The sequence below is a fragment of the Pezoporus wallicus genome, unplaced genomic scaffold (assembly GCF_028554395.1).
Source record: "Pezoporus wallicus isolate ANWC-B61680 ecotype Strahan unplaced genomic scaffold, APGP_CSIRO_Pwel_v1 contig_8042, whole genome shotgun sequence".
Taxonomy (NCBI): Eukaryota; Metazoa; Chordata; class Aves; order Psittaciformes; family Psittacidae; genus Pezoporus; species Pezoporus wallicus.
The window spans coordinates 3,271,407-3,299,181 of record NW_026639380.1 but is presented as its reverse complement, the minus strand read 5'-3'; the positions used below and the strand labels follow the sequence as shown (position 1 = coordinate 3,299,181).

Genomic DNA, 27,775 nt, shown 5'->3' with positions numbered 1-27,775 from the left:
GGATGGGATTAGAATTTGGAATGGTATCGGTAATATGAAGATGTGGTGTTTGAGTAGCTGGAAGCTGTTCAGGGGGAGCAAGACATGCACTCTAGAATCGCCTACTTTGCAAAGAAATGAATGAGAAGAAGTGGCTAGGGAAGTAGCTCTAAAGAAAAAGGCCAGTATGTACTGTGGATAACAAACCGGGTATTAATTATATCTCAGGGTTGTGAAGAAGACAAACACAGGCATGCATAAACAGTAATAGAGCCTGTAAGATGCATCTTTTTGCTCCATTGAGCACTTAAGGTCCTAGCTGAACAATTGCATCCATTTCTGGCTGGTGCAGTTCAAGACCAGCAATGATAGTGATCAGCAATTTAGGGGGTGTGACCTGAATTGCATGAGTTGCAGTTACTGAGGCTAAATAAGAAAAGAGAAGTGATAATATAATCTGTTCTTCATGTGTACAGCACAGAGGAGAGGAATTTATGGGTTTATATTGTTGTAAGACAGTTGCCTTACAAACTAGAGAAGCTTCTCTTTAAGTATGCATAACATAAGAAATAACCTACTGGGTCGTACCAGTGACCCACCTAGCCCAGTATTCTGTCTGTAGTGGCAGAGGAGATGCTGTTTAGGGAGAGCTTGTGAGCTTGACTGTTTTCTTGCTTTTAATTTCCCTTGCACTTTCCCAGAGCCCAGAACTGTTGCATTAGTAAAGTTAGATGGTATATCTCTGTATGATCTTGGATCTGTTTATAGACCTGTTTCATCAAGTGCCCTAACTATTGTATTGTGGTATTTGGTGAACAGTAGTTCTGCTCTTACCAGCTGCCTTCATGATTTCTAAACCTCAGCCCTCTCTCCTCTTTGAACTAAAGAGAGAGGTCTTTTCATCCTCTCTCAGAAAAGGCAGTTTCTCCATCCCCTGGACCATTTTGGTTGCCTTTCTCTGTGTTTTCTCATAATTCCACTCCCTTATTGCTGAGATGTGGAGACAGGACTGAAGATGTGGGCACAGCAGTTTTCTTTATCTTGTCTATGTATCCTTTCTGATGTGCCCAACAGTTTTTTTTTGGCTGCTGCTGTACATGAACTTACTATTTCTTAGAGCTGTGAGTGTTGAATCTAGTACTCAACTGAACTATAATTTGTGGTTCTAAGGTAAACATTGTGAGGCATAGTTTAGATTTTTTTTTTTTTTTCCTAGGTACATTACCTCACGTTTATGTACTCTGTATTGTACTCTGTACATGGCATTTGATTATCCACTACAGTGTAGTATCATTCTTAAGCTGTAAGATTTCATGGGTCACAGCACTATCCAAGTCTTTGATGAAGATGTCATATAAAAATCATGCCAGCATGAAACCACTGGGAGACTTCCTGACTCTCTTGCTTAAAAGTGGCCATTAATCCTTATCTTGACCAATGACCTTACTGACCTTATTAATTAACCCTTATCTGACCAATTTGGTGGTGGCCTTCTCTGATGGAGCTATGGAACTGACAGACAGGAGTAGAGCAGTTGACCTCATCTACCTGAACTTGTGCAAAGTGTTCAACACTGTCCCACACAACATCCTTGTCTCTAAATTGGAGAGACATCAATTTGATAGGTGGACCACATCAATTTGATAGGTGGATAAAAAATTGGCTGGATGGCCCCACACAAAGAGTTGTGGTCAATGGCTTAGTGTCCAACTGGAGACCAGTAACAAGTGGTGTCCCTCAAGGATGGGTGTTGGGACCAGGCTTGTTCAACATCTTTGTTGCTGACATGGGCAGTGGGATTGAGTGCACCCTCAGCAAGTTTGCCGATGACACCAAGCTGTGTGGTTCAGTTGATACCCTGGAGTGAAGGAATGCCATCCAGAGGGACCTTGACACGCTTGTGAGGTGGGCTGATGCCAACCTCATGAAGTTTAACCATGCCAAGTGCAAGGTCCTACCCCTGGGTCGGAGCAATCCCAGGCACAGCTACAGGTTGGGCGGAGGAGAGATTCAGAGCAGCCCTGCAGAGAAGGACTTGGGGGTGTTGGTGGATGAGAAATTGAACATGAGCTGGCTTCAGTGTGCGCTTGCAGCCCAGAAAGCCAACTGTATCCTGGGCTGCACAAAAGAAGCGTGACCATCAGGTTGAAGGATGTGATCCTGCCCCTCTGCTCTGCTTTCATGAGACCTCACCTGGAGTATTGCGTGCAGTTCTGGTGTCTTCAGCAAAAAATGGACATGGAACTTTTGGAACAATTCCAGAGAAGGGCTATGAAGATGATCAGGGGACTGGAGCACCTCCCGTATGAAGACAGGCTGAGAAAGTTGGGGCTGTTCAGCCTAGAGAAGAGAAGGCTGCATGGAGACCTCATAGCAGCCTTCCAGTATCTGAAGGGGGCCTATAGGGATGCTGGGGAGGGACTCTTCATTAGGGACTGTAGTGATAGGATGAGGGGTAACAGGTTAAAACTTAACCAAGGGAAGTTTAGATTGGATGTAAGGAAGTTCTTTACTGTAAGGGTGGTGAGGCACTGGAATGGGTTGCCCAGGGAAGCTGAGAATGCTCCATCCCTGGTGGTGTTCAAGGCCAGGTTGAACAGAGCCTTGGGTGAGATGGTTTAGCGTGAGGTGTCCCTGCCCGTGGCAGGGGAGTTGGAACTAGATGATCTTAAGGTCCTTTCCAACCGGAATTATTCTACGATTCTATGATTCTGTGATTCTGTGATCTTTCTTTTTCCTCTTACTCATCCAACATTCAGACTGTATAAGAACCTCTTCTCCAGTCCTGTGGCAACTTAATTTCTTTACTGATATCTGGGGAGGAATCTTGACAAACTCATCATGCCCACTGGGTGCCCTTTCCCTCATATTTATTGCCTCTCTTGTATGACTCCATCCGGTTAGTGATGCAGGCTTTCCTTTCAAAGCAGCTGTGATGGTTTGTCTGCATTGAGACAAACATGAGACAGATCTGCATTGTCTCATGTGCTGTGTGATCTTATTTATTATAGACTCTAGTTACTTACCAGAAGCAGGAGTCAGACTTGCAGTTTCTGGGATCCTTGCTAGAGTTTCTTTTTTTTTTGAGGTTGTGTTTGCAATCCGTCTTCCGGGCGTGTGGCCATTTGTAGTTATGAGTTAACGCTTCTTGGCCAGCAACCTCTGTGGTTTCACATTTCCGTTCCTTCAGCACTCCTGGCGTCCACTCTTGGTGACTTGCTGACATCTGGTAATTCCTACATATTTAAATTAAATCATCTAGCTTTCACTCGTCTACTACAGGGAAAGGGTCTGGGTTTGGGTATCTTTCCAGCATTTTTAGCTGTAAAAAACAGGCAAGTAATTTGTAGTGCTTCTCTGCTATGGCTTTATCATCCTTGAGTTCCCTTTATATACTTTTGTTATTGAGCAGTTCCACTGATTTCTTGCCTGGCTTCCTGTTTTTGATCATGAGCATCTTTTGCAAGAAGCTCATCAAATTCTTTTCTATCTGTCTCAGTTGTGTATTTACATTGTCCCGGCATATTTTATTGTCTTACCTTTTCCTCCTTATTTGGGCAAGCTTTTCATTCTTAATACTGACCTTTTCCCTATAATCACCTTTTTACTTTTCCATTAAGATATCCAGATGGATTTTGGAGGGTTGGGAGGGAAGAGAGAACTACTTTATTCTTTTTGAATTGTGGCAGCCATTTTTTCTGGCGTTATAGTATTTTCAGTAGTCTACTGCCTGTTTGTAAGGTCTTTTCATCTGGTCCTTTGCCCCGCTTCTTTTTCCTTTTTCTTTTTCTTTCCTTTTTCTTATTTTTACCTATATTTTTCTGTTGATGTCCAATATTTGGATATTTGGTTTACTTGTGCATCTTTCTTCCACACCAGTTCTAAACCTACTCATGAAACATTAGGATATATTCCTGGGAAATGGAAAAATCTTCCACTACAGAAGCAGTATTATTTTAAATATAAGTTAATGGTAGTTAAAAGTAATAATAGTAGTTTCCATCCTTTTTGCAGATCTAGGATGATCTTTGGCCTGCTTTGTAGGAGTCTACAAAAGGTTACTGAAGCAACACCCAGCCAGCATGTCCAGGGTGTGGGACACAGCACTCGTCTTGGTATTTAGGACTCCTTGTTTCTGCTGGAAAATGTTAGGGTTCCATGAACTGGGAATTTTTAAATTCCACTGTGTTAAATAAAGTCTTTGGGCTCTTTAATGCTTGTAATTCTTGAGAATGCATAGTCAAGTTCTGTAGAAAATGGTTTCCTTGCAGCTTCTCAAGATGCATAGTAAGAATACAGAGAAGTAAATTAGCACTGGGGGATGGGAATTATGAGCTCGAGTCCAGTTTCTCTTTTAATATTGAATATTAAAATGAATATTATCATCCTGGAGAAACAGGAGAGAAGAAAAATGATAGTGTTTTTGGGTTAGAGAGAATGACTTCAGAACGAGGTTCTGAGAACCTCTGTGGGTATTGAGCAGTATAGAATTGCCTTGCCATGAGAAAGAACCTTAATGGGGAAATGTAGAGAGCTCTTTAATGTAGCAGCAAAAGGAGTAATGGAGCTCCGTGACTGAATCTTGAATCCAGATTTATTCAGAACCAAAATGAGGGTGACTAAGAGAAAGATTGAAAATTACATCTTGATACCCCCAAAACAAAACAGAGTACATTTTTGAAAATAAGTAATAAAAAAATCAGATAGTTTTTTACCAGTATATGCATAACAGGGGAGAATTCCGTGGACTTGTTCCTTGAAGAGGTCATACTGAAATGATGAGTTTTTGGTTTTGTCTTAAAATACATGATACCATGAATAAAAATCACAAAATGTCCTATACAGATTTGCACGAGATACTCAGATTAGCAATGAAATGTAAACTTGTTGAGAATTTGTCCAAGACTTGCTCAGAGTGTTATTCAAATGAAACAGCACAAATACAGTTGCTCTTTGCTGAGCTCCCCACTGGCATGCTGTTTGAAAAACACTGTATCAATTTAAGAAGATAAAATTACTGTAGTTCCTTGTGTGTTTCATAGTCTTTCTTAGCTGGGTACTGCTGTTGCCATCAGTTTGGCACTTTAATATTCTTTATCATGGACAGTTAGAACTCTCTTACTGTATTTTTATTTTCTCATTATACCAAGCAAAGCCTATTAGTCCTTTACACTTTAATGTTTGAAGGTACTGATTCATGGCAATCAAGTAATTTCTTCTTATTGTTTTGATATGTTAAGTAAATGGAGTTGTTTAAAGACACTGCAAAGGCACTTTCTCTAGCGCATGGCTTGTTACTGGGTTGAGAATAAAAATGTCCTGTTTGTGGTGGTACAAATACAGGTGTAGAGAATGGTATAAAAGGTTGGGTAAGTCAGCGTTAATTTTCCTCCTGAAATGAAGGCAGGAGTGTTCTCTTTCTGTGTGTTGACCTAAGGAGCAAATGCACATGAAGGATGCAGCCAGGCAGCACAACCATCCTTTCACAAAAAGAGACTGCAACAAAAAGTTTATGTTGTCTGCGTTCGTGCTTGTACAATCAACAATAGATACACATACAGCCCTCCCACGTGTTACTCACATAACCACATCCTTTCAACAGATGCTCAGCGTGGCAGGGAGGGAGGGAAGTTTTGAAGGCAATATCCAGAGGATGTTTTCTTTTTATACCATATCAGATCTAATGGTATGCTGCTAATGAAGGATGAGGTTCAGCTAGACCCTTGATGGAACGTAACCACTTCACCACCTCCTCCCCCACCTCCACCTTTTTTCTTCCTGTTGGACAAGTGAGCTGCACAAGTGGCGCATCAGACAAAGACGACCACTGGACTGCAGGACTGGGAGGAGGAGGAGGAGGAGGAGGAGGGTTTTTCCTCAGCCACATTAGCTGAGGTATAATGAAAAATTGCACCTGGAATTCTCTGAGGAGTTTTGTTGGAACTAGAGGAGTCTGAAAACAGATTTATTTCAGGAGAATTAGAAACTTGTAGAGAACTAGAGCATTTCTCTGGCTTAGCGGTCATTGATCCCTTGGCCTCACCTTATTCTGCCTCATATGGAGATTAAAAGTGTATTTGAGAATGACCAGATCTCTGGGAGATGCTCCTCCCCTTAATCATCTCAGAGTGTGTGAAGAGGGGTTGCTGTCTGTAACCAATAGTCATGTGACTAAATTTCAGTCATTCCCTATCAAACTGTATGTGATCTGTTGGTACAAGATCAAGCTGTCACTGAAAACTAAATAGTCTTGGTATAAAAATGAACTGAATTAAACTGTAGTCATCCAGAAGAAAAGCTTTTGTTAAAAGTGTTTCAGCTGTGCTGCTGATGCTTGCTATTCTTATGTGCACCCTTGGTAAACAAAAGTATGGAAGTCTCTTTAGAGGAGATGAAAAATTTGTGTCGCTTCTCCGTGATGGGGAACTCAGATTCCCTGGGGAACATCAGTATGGAAAAATGCATCAGCATCATAACCGACATTCATCTGCAGCATGACCCCCGGAAGACAAAGCAGCATTTTACCTCTCGGGATTAGCAAACATGTGTCAGCTTTAGTACTGCTGTTTGGTAGTCAGGTGATAGACTGCCCATATGTCCTCTACCTCATTCTGGCATGAGATTCCCCCCCCCCCCCCCCGTTTTCGAATTTAAAATAAAAGCATAGCTTTATTCCATCGTCATTTGTTACAGTTCTTATATCACAGACATGAAATTTTAAAAGATGTTTTAAGAATTTCTGTACCCAAGTTTAATTTTGTCACCGTAAGTCATTACTGGGAAAGCTTCTTTCTTTGTTTGCTTGTCTGTACTGGGGTCATACAGAAACAGTTATAGAACATAGATGACTTGCATCAAAAGAAACTTAAGTATATAAATAGTTATACTTTAAATCCTTTAAATAGGAGGATGAATGTTAAGAGTTCTTCAGCCACCTACACAGCTCAAATCCCTTCTCATAGTGCAGCATGGTCCTATTGGCAGTGCCATGCTCCCAAATTGCACAGGGAAAAAGGAGAGAAGGAAGAAGCTTTTTTCAGACACTTGCAACTTGCATCTAATTGAACAAGTGTCCCCAGCTTTGTCTCTGGGATTTAGACCAGCAATGTGATGATTTCTTGTGATAAGAAAAGCTGTTGTTTAGTAGTTAGTGTTTTGCAGTGTGGAGAAACAGAAGTTAATACGTGTCTTTGAAGTATCATGAAGTTGAACATTTAAAAATGACTGGAAGTTTGGAGAAATGGCATGTTCTGTCTTCTAGTAGTCCATCACTGGCATTTTAGCACTCTGAAGGAATAATCTGTAGGTCATTTTAAGCAAGTTGGAAAATGTGAGTGTTAGATCAGTGTTATGCAAACATCATTATTAAAGGCTGATGGAAGCATAAAGTATGGATTTCCCCTCACTCTTACATTTCTATATCCATTATGGATGAGATCTTTATATTTCAGCTATTTAGATTTTACTTAATGTATTATTTTTAAAGGGAGTTGCGACCATGATTCTTAAGGGATTCTGTAGTTCATTAAATGAAAAACAAGACACAACTACCTCTAATAAATGTTTTGATTAAAATGGACATTTCTGAACCTTCTACAGACAATACCCGCTCAGATGTGACAGCATTTGTGACATCACCAGTACAGACTTTCACAAGGATTTTGAAGTCAGTGTTGTAAGTCAGTTTCCATTTTGTTTTTGTTAATTAGAAAATTGTTCTGTTTACTTTCTAGAGGAAAAAGCATCCACTAAACCCATATCAATCTGTTTAGTTAATTAAAAAATAGTGCAAATACATTTTTGAAAATTACAGTTCTTATTGGTCCCTATTATTTTGGTGTAACAAATGTTAAATATTTGGTGCCAGTTAATTATTGTATGTATAATCAGAATTTCAGAAAGGCCAAATGTAGGAGGAGTTAATCAGTGTTTCATCTTGTATGAAATTTGACTTATGCGTTGAATAATGTAATTGTAGAGTTTGCTGAGATCTATTTAAGGTCATCCTATAAGTTATTAGAGTGCCTTTTGCATCAAAACTATTTTGGAGGCTGTCATTAAAAACTTTTCAGTAATTCAGATTAGGAAAAAAATACATGCTCATAGCACAAAACCCATGAAATGCATATCTGTTAGCAGAAAACCGGTAACAAACCTCATCCTGATGCTGGCTAGATAAATTCATACATCTTATCCAGGTCACTCATCTTTCCATTCTGTCTTGTCACTTGAAATTTTGGGGTTCATAATTCATCGCTCTGTTTCAGAAGTTTTTTAAGTGAGTGAAAATGAGGCAAAAATTGTGTGCTAGTAAAATTGCATAGGAATTTTACATTTCTGTTCATTAGTCAAGCTTTCTTTTCATTCATAGGACTGGAAAAACTTGAAGCAAAAGAACACTTCACTTGGCTGAATATTTATTGCAATTGTAATATGATGAAATAATACAATAGAAAATACTGGAAAATATGTATATTAAAATTGAACTGTATTATGATTCTTATGTGGGTGTTATGAACGGTTTTGTTCAATTTAAGGCAATGAAATGTTTTAGAAATATGTAGAATACTGAGATTAAAAACCTGAGGGTTTTTTTTTTTGTTTGTTTATTTGTTTAGCTTCATTAATTGTAGGCTGCAAATTTAAGAAAATACTGACCAAATAGGTTTTATCCTCTTGGCACTGCTTCTATTATGGGAAGTATTACATGGCTTACTCAAAATGTCAATTTATATTGTGATCTTTGTGTTGCTAAGATTTTATTAATATCATTAAATCATAATAACCACTTCAGAAATGCATTTCAAGGTATTGTATTTCTAGCTTTGTTCAAACTGTAAATTCTACGTGATTTTTCAGTTATTTGCCACAACTGAGATTTGTACCTATTCCTTATAGTTGACATGTTTTTTCATCTGTAATTTCTATACAAAGACATATGCCAGAGTATTTTTTTGCTTGTATAGAATATGAATTTGTATTAGGCAAATTTGTATTAGGCAAATTTGAATTAGGAAATTCTTGGTTTAATATTCTGTCAGAAGAATCGTGGCATCGTTGCCTAGAGATGCAGTTGATAATAGAAATTTCAATCACTTGAACCTGATTTTATAACTTGATTGGAAAACAAGAATTGCAGTCACAAGGTAGACCATCAGTCTAGTTAATCATTAGTTAATCTTGCCTAGGTTCATTCTGATACCCTTTCTCCCTTGCTTCTTTCTTCCCCCTAGCTAGTCATTTCTCCTTGGTGCTGATACTAGCTGTGGAGTGAACTGAAATTCTTTTGATGTGGTCAAATCCTATTTTCTTGGGGTGTATTTTTGGTTGGATCATTTTGTAGATCTGCCTCAGCTGCATGGATCCCAGTGCTGACATCATAGAGTGGGACATGGGATGCACTGCACACTTCCTTCACAAGTGTTCTTCAGCTTGCCACATGCACTGTGCTGGTAGTAGATTGTATTTAAGGTGAATCACAATGGCCAAGGACTGGAACTTTCATTCACCATCAGTACTCCTTGGCTAGTACAGGACAAAACCACATAGCAGTTAAAAGAAGAACCTTTCTGTATTGAATGTGTACTCCAATTTCCTGAATGTGAGATTGTAATTTTTTAAGAATAAGTGCTCACACACATTTGGAGATGCCTCACAGCATTAAAGGAGAGGCTGTCTTTTTCTGAAGGTGCTAGTAGGTGGTGGGTGCTGGATTGGTGGGAGAGTGGCTGGCATTGCCATGGTGCAAACAGCTAGTTACGTGGTGATGTTACAGGATCATAGAATCATAGAATAATTAGGGTTGGAAAGGACCTTAAGATCATCTAGTTCCACCCCCCCTGCTGTGGGCAGGGACACCTCATGCTAAACCATCTCACCCAAGGCCTCGTCCAACCTGGTCTTGAACACTGCCAGGGATGGAGCATTCACAACCTCCTGGGCAACCCATTCCAGTGCCTTACCACCCTCACAGGAAAGAATTTCCTCCTTATATCCAATCTAAACTTCTCCTGTTTAAGTTTTAACCCGTTACCCCTTGTCCTGTCACTACAGTCTCTAATGAAGAGTCCCTCTCCAGCATCCCTATAGGCCCCCTTCAGATACTGGAAGGCTGCTATGAGGTCTCCACGCAGCCTTCTCTTCTCCAGGCTGAACAGCCCCAGCTTCCTCAGCCTGTCTTCGTACGGGAGAACTTTACAGCTAGAACTTTAGATGCTGAATGTTTGAAAATCTGTTCTTGAACTCTTCTGAAAACGTGCTGCTATGAGATGATTGGTTATTCTACTATTGGCCATTTATGTTGTTAAATCCTTTGTCGGAGTCCATCCTTTGAAACTGAAGACTAATCCAGTCTTTCTCTCTTCACTCTGCTTCTCTCTGTTTTTGTGTGTGTGTGTTTTGTCTCTGAGGCCTTTCTGTTCTTTTGTCATTTTTAAAAATATAGTTAGCAAAACTGTGATTTATTTGTCAGGGAATAATAATATTTCAGTGTTCCTAATATTGTGTAACTTTACAAATTATAATATTATTCTTTCTTTCATCTCAGTACTGCATAGTTAAGCAAAGGTTACATTAATTGTTCTTTAGTGGTTAGTTTAAACATGGTGTATGAGTATTTCAGGTTATTCTTGTAACTGTTTATTAATTTAAGTAATTCTTCACTGTGTTTCATTTGGTGTTTCTCAGCTCACTGGCATAGCTTTACCACTCTGAAATTCTTCACATTCTTAATAAACTTGAATAGTTTCACTGTCTTGCAGTATATGCAGTGGTGATCCCAGTTCATTATCATATATTTTCACTAAAGTGTTCCTAACAGAGAACTGTAGAGCATCATTGGTGGAAATTTGACTCTGTAATCCTATTTGGCTCCTTTCCTTTTACTCAGTTTCCTATTTCTGTTCTGTTCCATGGCACAGCTTTTTTCATCCACACAACTACCACTCCCATAAACTTATTAAAAGCTTATAAAAAAGTTGAAATAAATTGTGTCAGTCTTACCCATTTTTTTTTAATTGATATTCTTAAGGGAATCCCATATGCATCTTGAGCATGATTTTCTACTCAAACGCAGTGCTGCTCTGTTTATTTTATGTCAGTTTGCATTATTTAAATGTATGATTATAAATAGAATTACAGTTTTCTTTGATTGACATCCAGGTAATTGACTTGAAATTTTCAAGTTTTTTAACCTTTTTTTTTTTTGGTTCTTCTTGGGGGTGTGGAGTGTAATTCTCTGTTTATAATCCTTCATCTTAACTGTCATCATTGAAGGGTAGCTGGTTTTTGCCAGTGGTTTTCACCTCACTTACAATTTCTTAGTAATTGTGGATGTATTCTGCCTAGTTCTGGGACTCCTTAGTACCTAGCACTCTGCTCCAATACTGCCTTTTTGATCTGGAGAGTTGAAAGTATTTGTCTCTTCCCTGAGGCAGATTTCTGTTGTTGTGAAAACCAATAGAAGAAACCATTCGGGTTCTTTCCAAATACGATTGCCTCAGTTGCAGACTTCATTTTATATCTTGTTAATTTTTCACCAAATTTTCATCTCTTATTTTGCATAAGCTTTGTATTTCCCTTGCTTGGAAGTTCCCTACATCTTATTTTCTGTAAGCAGTACTTCTAAGGTTTATTAATTGTGATGTTTAACTACAGTGATTCCTTTATTTAAAGAAGCCTACATTTTCTCAGCTCCACTCAACTGGTTCCTTAACTTCTGTGATTCCAGGATGATTTGGTGGAATGAACAGGCTGAAAAGCTGGAAGTATGTGGTAAAGAGCAAGCAGACCCTGAGAGTTGGATGGTATATTTTCCAAATTTTGATGGTCCTTATGAATGAAGTGCTTGGATTGCTAATAAAAATACTGCAAGGCCAAATCAAGGAAGAAAATGGAGGTGGAAGTAGGGGAGTGGATTTGAAGTCTTTGTCTCCCTCCTGTGCCCCATTCTGAAGTTTAGTTTCACCTTAAAGTTTACGGAGCAATTCCTTACCCAAGTACAATGGAACTGAAATATTTTGTGGTTACTGTTATATAGTTCTTGAATTAATTCCTTTATGCGGCATAGATGAAAAGGAAAATACCTCCCGCTCACGCATTTTGAAGCCAACAGATTCAAGGAGCATTAGTGTCAATAAATTACTTCTCTGAACTTTATTATGTGTGATATTTAGCCAGTTTGAGAGAAATAAAAAAATCCTTGAAGTGGACACTATTTAAATTTGGGGGCATGGGATTTTCTGCAATTAACTAGATTGCTATGGTAGGCCAATATATTAAGCTCAGGCAGTTTTGCTGCTAATTACACACAACTTCTCTGGAGTATCAGATATTCAGATCCATTTTATGAATATGGTAGAGAGAATAACAACTGTAAAACAAAGCACTGTGCATGTAAGTGACTGTTAGCGTGTATTTCAGAAGGGATAAATGCTCACCATATGGTACAATTACTGTGTCCAAGTTTTCAAATTAGCTTCTCTCATCCTCCTTATTACTGTCTTTAAAAAGAGAGGAAAAAAACCCAACATGATTTATCTACTCTGCAGCAGAACTCTTGACGCAAAACAGCAGCCCAGTTCTGTCCAGTTTTTTTTTCCTAGCATAATAGAGGCTGTCGGACTTTTTTATACTAATTACTGTGTGAGCCTCAGATGAACCCCCTTCAATTCACAGGGCTTTGTTAAGGGAGGAGCTGTCAATGTGTCTGCCCGTTTGCAGCTGTGCTGTGGCTTTAGCTTGCTTAACATTATGCTGCTTTTTAGACTTGACAGAAGGGATTTTTTTTTTTTTTTTTATTAAGGCAAAGCAGCCTTGTAGCGAAATGGTTTAAGCAGCTGCATTGTGGGGAAGCACAAAGAAGTTATTATTGTGTCTGTTTAGGGGGGTCGGATAGAGGGGGGAGATATTCGGCTGCTGTTGATGCCGATTGTTGACTTGCCATCTGCCAGATAGGGAGAAGAAAAAAATGACAGCTCCAGCAGGGTGTTCAAGAGGTTGTTTGGAGAGACGCATAAACATGTGCAGATGTCGAACTGAATAATGGCAAGAACTTGAGACGGTTTATGATGCTGCTGTTGTGTGTGCATATACAGAATGAATGTATGTGGAGATTTGGTTAGGAGGAGGGTACATATTAATTATCATTGTCCCCCACCGCCTCCTTTACTTCTGTTAATTAGTTCAGGAGTTTAATATCTTCCCTCCCTCCGTTGTTTATTCCTAAAAAGAGCCTTTTCTTGTAGGGAAGAAAACTTCTGATTTCTCTATGTGGTGCATTTAAAAAAAAAAAAAAAAAAAGAAAACCTAACAGCTTAATAAATTTGGTATTGTGGAAGTAGAAAGAGTGATGCAGTTATTTCAGTCTCAGATGTTTGGTGGACAGGTGCTATTACAAGTTTTCACATATCTTTGTCTGTCTACCTCAAGACTGATATGTTGCATACCCCTGCTACTGCATCCTGAGCTTTTCTTATGCAGAAAGTGCCAATCGGTGATTGTCTAGTATTATATAGCAGACAAGTAAGTGCTAGGGGTTAGAATGAGATTAGCAACTAATTTTCTCTTTCACTTGATCTTATTTTCAGTTCTTTCTCCAAAGCAAGGAGCTGGTCAGGCATAACTTACATTTTCCTGTTTGACAGTTGCACATAAAATAAATTTGGATGGCTCTATAAGAATACAGTTTTCTTTCTTCCACTAAAATCCTTTCTAATTTCTTGTTTGGTGATTTCTGGTGCTGCTGAGTTTCCAGGATAATGTGAAAGAAATGTGAAAAAGGATGCAGTCATGGAGGGAGAATAAATTAGCCCAGAAGGGCTAATTGTCTTATCCAGCTGATCTCTTACTTTAAAGATAAAACCAGAAACTCTGAAATACTGAATTTTCTTCAATAATATTATGTGAAATTCAACATTCTGATACCTATATTGAACTGAAAAATGGAAAATGAAATAGTGGTCGAGGTGCACTGTTGCTGTGGATTGCAGGCATTTCTTCCAGTTAACAGTATATATCAGGGTTTTTTGGTCAGTCACAGCATGACTTCAGTACTATCTGAACCTAAGCACCTCTTTCCACCAAGCTCCCACTGAAAGAGAAAGAACCCCTTTTTACTGTGTCTTCCATCTTAGGTCCAAGAAGCACCAAGTCTGTAAGTTATTGATAACAATAACTGATGGGAGCATTTGATGTACCCTTTTATTATCACTGTGACAGGGTGGCAGAAGTCAGTTTAGGATTATGTCAACTTAATTTTGACTGAAAATTCAGGTGTGGCTGCCTCCTACCCAAGAGCTGATTTCCACATCTGAGCCTAGGCAGAGGTCAGCCAGCGCTGCAAGTGGAGAATTGCTTTTTGCCTGTTAGTTGGGTTGTCAGTTCTTCTCCACCGAATTGTGCTGTTTTTTTCTGTTCTGTCATTGCTGGTGTGCAGCCCAGGTTACTTGAGTAGTGCTGCATTGCTGTTTATCATGAAGCATTTCATGCAACCAAAGAGTTCTCCTGATGTGTACAGCACCAATGGAGCTGTTGTTTCAACTCGAGCAGTTTGAGGAATGCTTCTGTGTATCTTAGGCTGATTCTTTGCAAATAATGGTGGCTAAATGATAAAGCAAAAAGGTTGACTGCAGCAATGTGCTTGAGTCAGAGACGTAGATGAACAATGTTGGTGCTAGCTTTTTGGTAGCTGGCAAGATATGAGGCTGGGAGCACACCTAGTGACAGAGAAAGTTCAGCGGAGCTGTCTTAAAATTATTGCGATGTGCTGAGTTTTAAAGTGAGATGGCTTGCTTTGTGAAAACATGCTAGCAAGTATACCAATTTTAAGAGGGGAAAGTCACATAATTTTTGACAACACATTAATCTGTCAAACTCAGCTGAATGATAATGCTATTGTCAAACTTATCATACTCTTTTGCAAACAATGGAAAGTTTGAGATTTCTTGTGTAAACTAGAGTTGGCTGTTTTACAAAATGTAAGTAGAGAATATTAAGATGTTTAATTCAACTTAACTACATGTAAAAAGCATTTACATTTTAATTGTCTGGTTTAATGTGTACATTTGTACATGAATTTAAGTCATTGCTGCTGTAGCTGTCTTAGTGTAATTTACAAATGAATATTTGTGTTCTTGTCCTACTTTTAAGATATTTTCAAAATCTGAAAAAATCTTTGGTCTACTAGCACTTCATTAAAAACAGAAGAAAGTCATATTTTTTCTGTTACACAAAGTACCACTTGATGCTGATAGTCCTGTATAAACAAGTACAAATATTTAAAAGTACTGAGAATGTGAAGGCTTTTAGCTATAAAAAAATGATAGGAGACAATATTCTACATGTCTTTTTTTGCATTCACCACGTATATATCACTACTCTATTAAAACCTACAGAGCTGCTTTGAGAAGCTGCTAAATAGTGTTTTGAATTTTGAGCCGATAAAGCCTTGTGCAAGAGAGAAATTTAGAAAATGTGAGCAGTGTCCCTAAGTATTTCCAGGAGATATAGACCTTGGTTTTCAATTCCTGAATAGCAGGCATATTTAGAAAATATTGATCTCCTTTGTTGTTCAGGGATGCTGATGCAATAGAGAACTCTGTTGTTCCAGACAGCATGTGCTAATACCAACTTCTATTAAATTTATTTATTGTTCTAATTCTTATCCTTAAAGAATGAAGGGGAAGTGAGAGTGATGTTGAAACTGGCAAAGTTTTCTTCCTGTTGGCTAAAAATGGACATGGTAAAGGTCAATTCTCAATTTATCAGGATGTCAGCTAACTCAGTATTTCTGGTATGATTTTTTAAAAGGACAAAATTCTTTGCATATGGAAATCAAGTATGTGTTGTTAACATTTATTTTCCATGAGGTGGCAAAAAACATCAGTAATTCTGTGTGGATATTGTCAATGACCAGTTTGAAAACTGCATTTACTTTTGAATAGTGGCATGTCTCTCTGTTATTGAATATTTCCCTCTAGATTTTTTTATATTTTAGAGAAAAGATTATTAATGCAACAGGAAAGCATTGAATAAACAGCAGGAGCTGCAGTACTGATGCACAAGGCAGTGCAGTGACTCACACCAGTAGTCCTGATGAAAAATTGGGGGACTGGTGCTTTGAACCCTACTGAGCTGGGACACATAGGTTGCATATGGAACCTAGGGGGAAAAAACTCCACAGTAAGAGTAGGGAAAAACTTTCCATTGAGGAGAGTGGTCCTTCCATCACTTTACCTGCAGAGGAGCATACTGAGAGCATGGAGAACTAACTCTGCCTTTGCACTGTGTGGTGGCTCCACCTCTCCACTTGGAAGTACGTTGTTTTATTGCTAGGAGCCCGCATATCTGATCAATACTTACTACTGCTTCAGTGTATCTTGGCTGGCATGGAGAAGAGAATGCTGTCCCTGCTTTTCTCTGCCTCCTCCTGATCAGCTGAGGAACTTCTAGGTCTTTTTCCCCACGCTGCTGGCTGCCTTCTGCAGAATCTTAACATCTGTGCAGTTTTCACTTATGTCTGACCACACAGCTGTGAATTGCTGAACATAAGTTGACCAGTCTTTATATCTGCACTGGATTGTTGTGATGTGGTGGGCAGTGAAAGGCATTTGAACTTTCTCACCTTAATTCCCTATTTTGCAGGAAACTTAATGGAATCTTAGCTGTGGCATAAGCCAATGCACACACCTCGCATGTAATGTTTCCTATTTCCCAGTTGTGAGTGGAAAAATTAATTTGTCTAACGTTAAGTACGGATGTGCTGAAAATGTCATTTAGCATTACTGGGATCTGTGGGAAAACAGTATAAATAAATAATCACTGTCTCACAGTAAAAAAGACAATCAGAAAACGTTAGTTCCAAATTCTGCTTCTCTTTGAGCAGCTGACAAATATTTGGGAGGGGGTGTATAATAAAAATAGCTTTTAAAATGCTAAGGTGCAGTAGGAAAAATACCAGCTTAAATTAATTTTTTGGTGCGCATTAAGATTTTGTCAACTCTTTTGTATGCTGTATAATTGCACATTCATATTAGTTTGGGTCATGAGCACAGGTATACTTTTTTAGTTTTTTTAAAACATTTATTTTTTACAGTAGCTTTGAACTATCTTGCAAGTTTCTTATCATTAAATCAGACATAAGTAATTATTTAACAGAAGTGCTTTACATTTACTGGTGTCTGCTGACTTAATCAAATAGTCTGCTGATGCTTCTAATCGTGTGTTAGGTAACACTGCCCTCAGAGGGCCAAGGTGAGTAAATTCAATCTCAAAACCACTGGCATTACTTCTGATATTTTACTTGACCTGACATGGATTACAGTTGTTTCTTTTAAAGAAAAATGGCTTGTTTTTAAGTTGTTTTATTTACTTTTATGTAATTTTTTTTTAACGTGCTTAAATAAATTCATTCCTCCCCACCTCTCCTTGGTATTAAATATTAGTGTAGGGGAACTGGAGTTTTGATTTTACAAAATGTGCCATAAAAAAAAAGAAAGAAAAGAAAAAAGGGCAAACAATATTATTTCTACTAATCCATTTCAGTAAATTGATGACACAGACACGAGGCATTTTTTTTCCCCCTTTTTCTTTCTTTCTTTCTTTTTTTTTTTTTTTTTTTTTTTTGTTTTTTTTGTTTTTTTTTCCCCTTCTCCTTCTTCCCTTAAATCTCACTTATGTCTGTGTGGCAGCTGTTGCTTCTTTTAAGGAAGCAAGTTTTTGAACTCAGGTTTCTGTTGCTTATCAGCACTGTATATTAAAGACATTTCCTTCACACCTCTAAAGCCATTTACATATTGAAAAATGTAGATGTTTTGCAGAAGTGACTTTGAAAAAAACCCAACTTTTTTCAAATAATAAGATTAATTTTAAATTACTGAATAATTTTTCAAGTATTGCTAAATCTCCATATGCTTAGGATGAGAAGTGGTGAGACTAACAATAGCAACCATTGAATCTGAGGTGTATGTTTGAAGAGAGAGTTTGAGTTCTGAGATGAAGTACAAAAAATTATGAACTCTGAGTGGTACATTTGACTAACACAGATTTGTTGACTGCTCATATGGTTTCTTAGAAAGCTCTTCTTTGTGAAGCTCCTCAGCAGTATCAAAACTACAAGCATTGCATCACTAGAGCAAACATATTTTGTGAAATGTCCTGAAGGCAGGATTCTTGTTACTAGCTGTCACATGTAGAAAAGAAAAATCATTAAACTTGCAGAACAGAGGCTAATGCAGAGCCAGCCGCAAAGGTCATGTGCCAAATAAACTTCCATTAAGCATTATTTCTTAGTGTTGTTAGCCAGTGTATTATTAAATGCAACATTAATTAAAGAGTTGCATGTTATAAGTGTGCATTTTGCACAAAGATCAGATTGCATTTTCATGTATTTCATGCCTTATTTCATCTTTTGGGTGCATTCTCTTGATAATCATTAAAAAAGCAGCCACCAATAATCTAAAACTGATTCCAAATCTGTTTTCTGTGTGTATGTATTTATTGTTTGTATATATCTGTGAGATATATATTCTAGTGTCCCTTTTCTCAAGTAGCTTGAAAAACTTTTACTAGAATTAAAATCATGTAGGAATTGCTTGGCTTTCTTTGCTGCAGTGGTTGAAGTTAGCGACCTCTTCTTACTGTCTAGTAAACAGATCCTAAAAGAACATGTTTTTCAACTTAGAAGGATGTAAATTTAAGCAAAATACTAATTTAGCTTACATTAACTCAGCAGGAAGCAGGGTACAAACTGATTGATTGTCTATGGCAGATCCACTGCTTTTTTAAGTACTGGAGCTTGTTCATTTAAATTGTCAGGGTATCATGTGGTTTGGTTAGCCTGCCTAGACTTCTCCTTTTGCATGGAATTTCTTTTCACTTGAATTAATGAATTTTAGATGTAAATTTCCTGTTGTTTGCTTGTATTGAGGTACTTGATAAACATCCACTTCAAGTATCTTTAAAGTGATTTAGTATTGTGCAACTGTAAAATACACTTTTTTAAATGAGGGGTTGGTAAGTTAGAAGACGTAGAAGTTTTTTCTTTTTCAAATACTCTACTGTGTTTTAATATTTTTTTGTATGGAGGATTTCTCTTTCAAAGCAGTTCCATAACAAGATGTCTATTAAGAAGTATGGGCTAAAATGTTTTTCTATCTTTGAGGAGATCTGTAGAAGGAACGGGGCTGTATGAGAGCACCTAGAGTGCATCTTGAGAGTCATTAAACCACTTGAGCAGCTAAGTGAACTGTTCACTGATACCACTGTTTACTTTGGTCTTCAAAAGTGTTCTCCCATTTGTTAATTAAATTACAAAATAAATAAAGGACAAATGATAAATATTCATGCATAGGCCATCAGGAGGTATTGGAATATTGGTCATTTCAAGACAAAACTAGGGGGTTTGGTGTATGGGTGTGTTTGTACAGATGTCTTGAAAAAGTCTGACTGTGATTCATGTTGGGGAATTGCTTAGAAGAAACATTCTTCAAAGAAATACATCTATGAAAGAAATATATGGATCCTTATGAAGACACAGTATTTTGCAATTGCTTTTAAATTACATCTCCTCTGCCTGGCTGTAGTTTGCAGGGCGAAGACAGAGGTACAGCTGTGCTCATGGGAAAACTGGTACTTGTATGTCATTCAATATTTATATCTTCTTGTGATTAGCTTTTTTCTGAAGTCGCTAGCTCCCTTCAGAGGAGCTTGAAAGTGCTAGTCATACTTTTCTAATGGTTTTTCTCCAGGCAGATCATCAGCTACATAACTTAGTAAATGATAAAAAATCTGTTATCTTTCCTGATTAAGACTCTTTGAGTACTTAGTAGAAGCCAAATACAATCTAAAATGTTGTCCTAAGAGGAGAAGAGGGATTAAGTGATCAGGGAAATGTGCACTGGGGTGGGTCTCTAACAGCACCTGCTAGAAGGGTCTCCTTTTCTACAGGTTTAGTTCTGAAGAGTGTGTATGTGAGTAAACGAAGTGTTGCGTTCTTTCTTGAGCTGACTAATAAATGTATTTACCCTATCAGCTCTGATTTTTAGAACAGAGCCTGTCCAGTTTATCCCTTACAGAAGAGAGGACTGTTTTTGACACTTGAACTGTTGGATGGCTGACGTGCTTTAGTCATGTTGGTATTCTCTCCATGCTGTCCTTGAACTCTTCAGTAGTCTTAGGTGCCTGCCTACCATTTAATTCACCTTCTAGAGAAGCCTAAGATCTTGATAGATTTTAAACCTAGGAACAGGCACTTTCTCTTGTAACTTACTGTTCCAACTAAGATAGATATAATTTATTAGAATTGTACAAAAGAGTCTCTTTATGGTCTGTTCAAGAAAGCAACAAGGATATTAATATTTTAAAACTTACGTTGGGTGATCTGATACGTAAGGTTTTGTTTTGGCTTCAACTTTAGAGTTCATGCAGATTTCAGCAAATTTGTCATAGGGCATTTTTTAAACATTCTTTACTATGAGTCATACCTTTGCTTAAGCCTATGATTATTTCATTTTCAAGTATTCAGCAAACTTAATTCAAAAAATGTCTTTTCTTTTTCATTCTTATATGTTTTTCCCTGTTGGTGTTAAAGTTACGCATTTGTTTTCCCATACTGCACTTGTATTTGTTCTCCGACTTACAAACTGTCATGCCTTTTTTTTCTGCTTGTTTGTTCATTTTGGTTTTTTTTTGGTGGTGGTTTTTTGTTTGTTTGTTTGTTTTGTTTGCTTTTATGTTAGCTGGGATTTCCCATTGTGAAATCAGTTCAGGTTGACAGTGTCAGTAGGGATGATTCCAGCTGAACTAGCCCCAGAGAACTGAGACAGCTCTGAGTCAATACAAATGTAACTGGTGTTGTATTTGCTGTATTAATTTTGTGGTCAAATTAAGTAACATTTTCAATTTTCTTTTTAATTCTATGAATAGATTTTAAAAAAATAAAAATCAAGTAGTTACCCTGCTATCTAGAAGCAGGACTAAATACGAAGAGTTTTGCTTCTGAGGGGCAAGAGATACATTTCAGCATGAATAACCTGGTGTTAATTTTTCTTTTTCCTCTTCTGCTACTCCCTGCCCCACTTCTCTGCATAAATACATGTTGGAAATCAGAAATGTAAATGGCTTTAGTTAGATTTTTAACCCATGGGCAGCGTTAAAATCTTTACAGATTGTGATCAAGTTCAGCGAGGCCATATTAACATTTCCCATGTTGAACTTCAGTGTCAATTAATTGATTCCTCTCATAGAAAGGTAAATATGGGATTAATGAATTTTTAGATAAGCCTTCAGTGGAGTAATCTTCATGTCAGATGGATGTAAACTTCTTTCTGACCTTTGAATTGTATACAAGCTAAGTAGCTACAGCTAACGGGGTGCTGGAGTGGTCTGTTCTAAATGTTTTGCAAACGGTGAGAAGTCCTTGGCATGGTTGCAAATTCTGCATTGTTAATACACTTTTTTTCTTAATATGTTCAGTTGTATAATGATGAAACTGTGGCTTATTTAAAGTCTTAGTAAGTACTTGTGCATAGGTTATTTACTCTGCATAGTTGATGGAAATCAAAGGGAGAGAAAGTCGGACAGATATGAACTCACCTGTACTTAACTGAGTAATTGCACTATATAAATGAAATTGTTGCTGAGAATTTGGTGTGGCATTGTAAAGTATAATGCTATTAAAGAGATCTTTCAGATCTATTTGTTAAGTATATTTTGTGTAGGTTTTCCTACTAACCAAAATTTTCTTGTATTTGTTTAGTGTATGATTTGAGAAAATTAATAGGTTTTGCTGTGGCTCAGCAGGATAAATGTTCTACCTTGTCACAGTTTTGATTTCATTTTGCCATTAAAAATCAGGCTGTAGTGCTTATTTTTGCCTGCAGCAAATTTCAAAGTGTTTATATGTGTAAAGATGTAGGATTTTGAAGAGGATAGTGTGATAAAATTTAGAATTACAGAATATTACGGTACAGTACTTCTAGCTTCTTATTCCAGAGGCATTACTGTATAGTCCAGGCTAACCATTGCAGTTCCATTTTGTAGGGAGTTAAAATTTCTGTAAATTGAAAATGTCTGAAAAGGTTTTGGTGTAATTGATGTTAGACACTGATAATATGTTATGTTTTTTAATATCAAAGTTTTTTTTTTCTACAGTATTAATGAACTTTTTTTTTTCTCCTTTAGGAGAATATATAAAAAACTGGCGGCCAAGATATTTCCTGCTAAAGACAGATGGCTCTTTCATAGGCTATAAGGAGAAGCCCCAGGATGTGGATCTGCCATATCCACTCAACAACTTTTCAGTGGCAAGTACGTATTTCCAGTATTTATTATTCTCTCGGCATATTGACAAAATATCTGCTACATATTGCTTCATGTGTAGTTCAGAATTTATTGGTAACACTGCAAGTTTGATGCCATGTGTCAGACTATTGCACCGCTAATCTTATGTCCAGCTCTACAAGGCATCTTTACCAGAGCATTGAAGATTTTGCTCTGGGTTGGATTTTGAATATTTTTGAAATAAATCTCATTTTTGTCCATGTGTGTGTCTGAAGTGTCTGTAACTAACAATAACACTTGAGAAATTATTACTGTAAGAAGAAAATTCCTGGAAAGCTTACTTTTATCCTGATCATTGACCTCTTTTCTCTTTTTCAGTGGTATCTCTGAATTCACTTGAAAACTCAAATTAATTAGAAAATTATCTAGACTGTCAAATGACACAAAATCATGCTAAATTATTTTTCTCTTGGATAATCAGGTAATCAGCTCTCCAGCCTGGTTAATCAGTAATTTCAAGCAATCACACAATTTGCATATATTAGCAAAGCTACAAAGTGTGTATCTGTTGGATAAAGTGAAGACATTTTGATTTCTTGTTTTCCAGGAATGTTTCTGGAAGATAAATCTGTAGGGCTTTTTTTGATCTGGCAAAGTGAGATTAGTAGATAAGTGTTTCTGAACAGAAATGAAGGGAATGATGGGGGGGGGGGGGGGGTAAAACAGTGCAAAAAATCTTCCTGTATATGAGTTGTGGATATTATAGCTAGAAACTTTCAAAGGAACACTAGAAGATTTACCCAGTTTCTTTCAAGATTGCATTAGTATACTGCAGTATAATAAATGAGGGTGTTTAGTTTTGTAGAGGGGTATACAAAGTAATTTGTATATTTTATTTGTTAAGAAGATAATCTCATGCTCCAAGCCCGTGTCTTCTCCCACACCTAGAGGAGGAAAACTGCATATTCTGATTGTGACAGAAGTCTTGCAAATGATGTTGAGCATGCAAGTGTTCTAGTAATAATAGATGCTCATTCACCTTTTTTGCTATTCAGCATAAAAAGCAGTGATATCTTTAGGTTGCTCATATGAGTAAGAATTGACTAGATCATGGGTTGTAACTCCTTAGTTATTGTTCTGATTATCTTAACCTACTAATTTATTGCAGTTGGTGCTTTCCTAGATACTTTTTCTCCAGTGTGAAGCAGAAAGAACTACTGTAGAGCTACAGCAGGCTTTTTTTTTGTCCTGCTTTACCATGTTCTTCATTGCATATCTTGTGTTTCTTTGCTGCAGCAGCTAGGAAGATGATCCAAATGGTAGTTCTGCTAAGCGAAGAAATGCGTAATTAACAATTAGAGTGTGTTGATACTGGTGTGTGTGTTTGTTTGCTTTGTCACTCTTGTTATTTTGATACCCAAAGGTCATTTTATGTAATTCTGGTATCAAAATGCTGCCCCTGAACTTTGCCTAGGTGGAAATTGGAGGATTCATATTGTTTTCCACAGTGACACCATCACCACCATTACCCACCCATTCCTCAACCCAACTGAACAAACGAAAATATCCTTTCTGCAACTAGCAAGTGCCATAGGTCTGATTCTTAGGCAATATAAGCTAAAGGAACAGTCATGTAATATTAGTTGAAGAAATACACTTTTGGTAAGCAAGATGAGGTTTTCTGGCAGGAAAAAACAGAAATGATTGCTGATCAGTGCCAGAATAGGGAGATTTTTCACTCATAAAAAGTATCCCATGAAGATAAGTGAAGTACCTATGTAGAATGCACAGGATGAAAAACAAAAACAGTATGATATTGCACTCTAAATTGCAAGGGACTGTAAGTATTTTGTCATATATTTTGTCTGTCTGAAGTTGAGGTCATGGGTAGGGCAAACAAAATCGCTGTGTGAATGAATCGGATCTCATGGGCAGTACCTGGTAAATGTCAAGAACTGGTCACATGGCCTTTGATCCAAGAGTTCCTGAGCTGCTGCAGTAGGTTTGTGGCCACAAGCAGTGCAACATATTTTTCCTGTAATAGTGAAGTACATTTTTCATAAATTACTAGCCAGGCAGATGGAGTGTGAGATCACTGTTAATACCATCTTGATTAGGTTGGCAGGGACTTAAAGATATGTCTTTACAGTCCTATCTTCATGTAATCTTTGTAGCTATCTGTAAAGTGAGAGTGTGGTCTCAGTCTACTTTCTGTTCTCCAAATGATAGACATCTTTGGCTCTTGCTTACAGCTTGTTATTTAAGCAGAAAAGGCCAAGGCTGTGGCATTATTTTTGTAGTACTGATGGAGTGAACACTGGAAAGTTTGCACAGCTCTGCTTTGTTTGATACTTGTTCTGTAGTTTAAAACTTATATCCATCTCTGTCAAACTAAAGTCGCACACCTGAGCATTACTCTCTCCCTGGTCTTGTGTTATCCGCTTACTCCATCATGAATGACAGGAAGGCCAGAGAGAATGAAGTTATTTTAAATACATCTAACAGTGCTTCCAGTGCTATATATATCTTTAAAGATATAAATATGTCTTTTAAAGGTAAAAGAAGGTGATATAATTATAATGGTGGGAAATTCGTTGCAGAAGCTTAAACTAATTGATACTGGTTTGCAGAGGTAAATTTAGAAATGTGAGCTTTCTTGAACTGGCTGGTTCAAAATCAGTTCAGCTCTTTTCAGGTAGAGACAAGCAGTTGCAAGTAATCAAGCTATTGTAGCTTAAAGAGATGCTCCTGATTGAGTCACAGTAACTGAGTGGGTGTGCATTCCTAGCCCACTTCAACTGCAAAAGAAAATATGTTAATGTAAATTGCTTTTGCTTAGGCATTTATGCAGCCAGAACCAGTTTAAAAATCTGGATTCTGCTGGTATAACTCATATGTATAGGAACAGGCCTGGGGAAAAAAAAAAAAAATCTGGCTTTTAAAACTCCATTATGCTTCTTTGGAACAAAACTAGTACTCTAGGTGACAGGAGGTATACATTCAGTGACACCCCCCCAGTCAACATAGTCTCACAACACTGTTTTTGTCTTGTTCGGTGTTGCTTTCTGTCAACCACTTCAGTCTTTGATTATCATCATTATTAGGGGAAGCAGAGTGGGGAAGAATTCTACTTCAGTTCTATTTAAGGAGCATTTGTGGCTTTACTGATAAAAAATACTTCTCACATATGCAGTGAGTATGTAGGTAATCGCATAGCACATTTGGGATGAGGAAGAAGAATTGGCCCTTTGCCTTCATTTTGATCTTTACGTGGGGAATAATTGGGAAGAGCTGTATCCCTTCACAGTAGCCTTTGAGCTTTGGCCAGAAATGATGTCACCTGGAATTTCTTTCCTGTCTTGAAAGATAGTGCTTTCTAAGCACTCTGTGCTACAGCTACCCTTTTTCTTGTCTTTGAAAAGAGAAAACAAATTTTAGTTACTGTGGAAAGGTGACCTTTTATAACCTTTTTTTTCTTCTCTGCAGAAACGCTTATCAATGCACCTTGGCTATTCTCAATTGAGGATTCCAGTCTTAATATTTCAGTGGGCAACAGACAAGGTTTTATTATTTTGAGGATTTAAAAGTCTTCAAAACATGAATATTGAAAGGTTTCAGGGGAGTGATGTTAGGGCTATAAAGAATTCTGAAGGCACTTTCTAAAGAAATGAGTGGGAAAATATATATATATATGTTTTAAGTGAGATTAAATTAGGCATCACAGTACTTCGGCATTAGATAGGGCCTTGTGTACGACTCCATAATTAACTTTTTAATGAAATTTAAATGTAAGGTCCCAGGTTTTTTTAACTGTCACAACACTGGATGACATGAACCCAGAGATAAGCATGTAACTGTAGATACTTACAATTACAGCGTGGATTTCATTCCAAAATAATCGTGGTACAATTGAATAATATTCATTAAACACTGAAAATACTTATGGGGAAAAAATGGCAATCTGTGTAACACACTGCGTATGCAAATGCATCTATGGAAATTTGAACTCTAATGTGTATAACCAATATTACTGTCTGTGTTGGATGGGAGAATGTTTTGGTTTTTTGGAAAACTAGACCAGTAGTTCTCTTTAGGAGACTTTCATACTACTTTATGAGTGATTTCTAGGTGGTACAGTTGATATTTTGCCATTTGACTTCGAAGTTTGGATGCAGTTATTGTCTTGGGTCATGAATGAAAATCAGTTCCTTGGTCTCATCATTCCATTTTAATGGGCAATGCTTTCTTAGACACCAATATAGCATACTGTAATTTCCAGTTATCTCTAAATAGGGCCTGGTATGAGCAAGGCAGGTCGAAGTTTATAGTCAGGTCTGAGAGATTTTATGCTGATGTGATACACTCAGTTGCATAATAAACTTGGGGTGTTTGCATGAAAGACAGAGAAGGATGTATGATTTTTCTGTGAAAACGAACTAAACCCCATACAAGCCCCAACAATAAAGTGCAGAAATCTATTTTCATTCTCTTGCTTTGCATGTGGGGACAAATGGCAAACTAGTTGTAATGACAAGAAGACTTCATTTAGAGTATTGTAAATAAAAGACTTGCCATCATGATGAAGCATTAAGGATCATCTTTTTCAGCTTCAAGGAATATAATCATTTTTTCGTGTTTGTTATATATATTGTTATCAGTCATATATGTTACTGTATCATTGTAGCATGTATTTGTCATGAGCCAAGCCCCCCAGAAGTGGGATTTCTACCCGTACAGAACAGAAAGTCAGTCCCTGCTCCAAAACACTAAAATTCCAAATATAAAGCAAGGGACAGCAGATGGATGCAAACAGATGGGGGGAGTATGAGAAAACAATGAGACAGTATTAGCCTGTAGTACAGGCAGTGGTCTCAGCACATCAACAACTAATCCATTGTCAAGGTTAGGTTTTTACTCTCTTCTCCCTTCTTTTCTCTCTCCTTCCTTCCCTCCCTCCCTTTTTTTAATACATGCTGAAGGTGGGTTTTAAGTAGAATTTAAAAGAGAACCAGTATGGCAAATAGAAATTAAAAATGCTTTTGAGAAGTGGTGTTGAAATTGGAGCAGTAGAAGGATGGGTGGCATTTTGGTACTGGATAAAGAGTGGTACCAAGGATTAGGGGAGGCTGTGGAGACAGACCATGCTGAAAAGCTACCTATATTTGATCTGATAGAGCTGGGTAAGACATATGGAATGCAAAGAGAAGAGCAATATGATCAAAGGGACAATAAAGAAAAATGATCTGTTCAGCAGTTTTGGGAATGACATTTTTAGGGGAAGACTGCATTCCTTGGGACCAAAGAAAGGGATATTAAGTTGTTCTCTCTTCTGTCATCTCCATGTGACAAAATTTCCTTTTAGGGTCATACTCCCCTTAGATAAAATGTAGTGAGAAAGGAGAAAGCATTTTGAGAAGCATCAGAAAAGTAGTTTTCCATTAGGGAGTCGGTAAACAAGTGGGAGAATAGAGAGAGGACCAAGCAAAGGGGATGTGTGTGGGTGTGCATACAAATGTAT

At 37.5% G+C, this 27,775-nt stretch overlaps 1 protein-coding gene across 6 annotated transcripts in view; it reads left to right on the top strand.

Moving 5' to 3' along the window:
- Positions 1-27,775, top strand: part of AKT3 (AKT serine/threonine kinase 3) — a 148,467-nt gene that overhangs the window by 57,634 nt on the left and 63,058 nt on the right. For 5 of the 6 annotated variants that reach the window (XM_057414509.1, XM_057414513.1, XM_057414511.1 and 2 more), the window contains exon 3: positions 22,159-22,284. In XM_057414509.1, the coding sequence (XP_057270492.1) occupies positions 22,159-22,284 (126 nt within the window). Of the gene's footprint in view, positions 1-7,578; positions 7,655-22,158; positions 22,285-27,775 lie in introns of all 6 variants that reach the window. The other variant, XM_057414512.1, reaches the window with a different exon arrangement.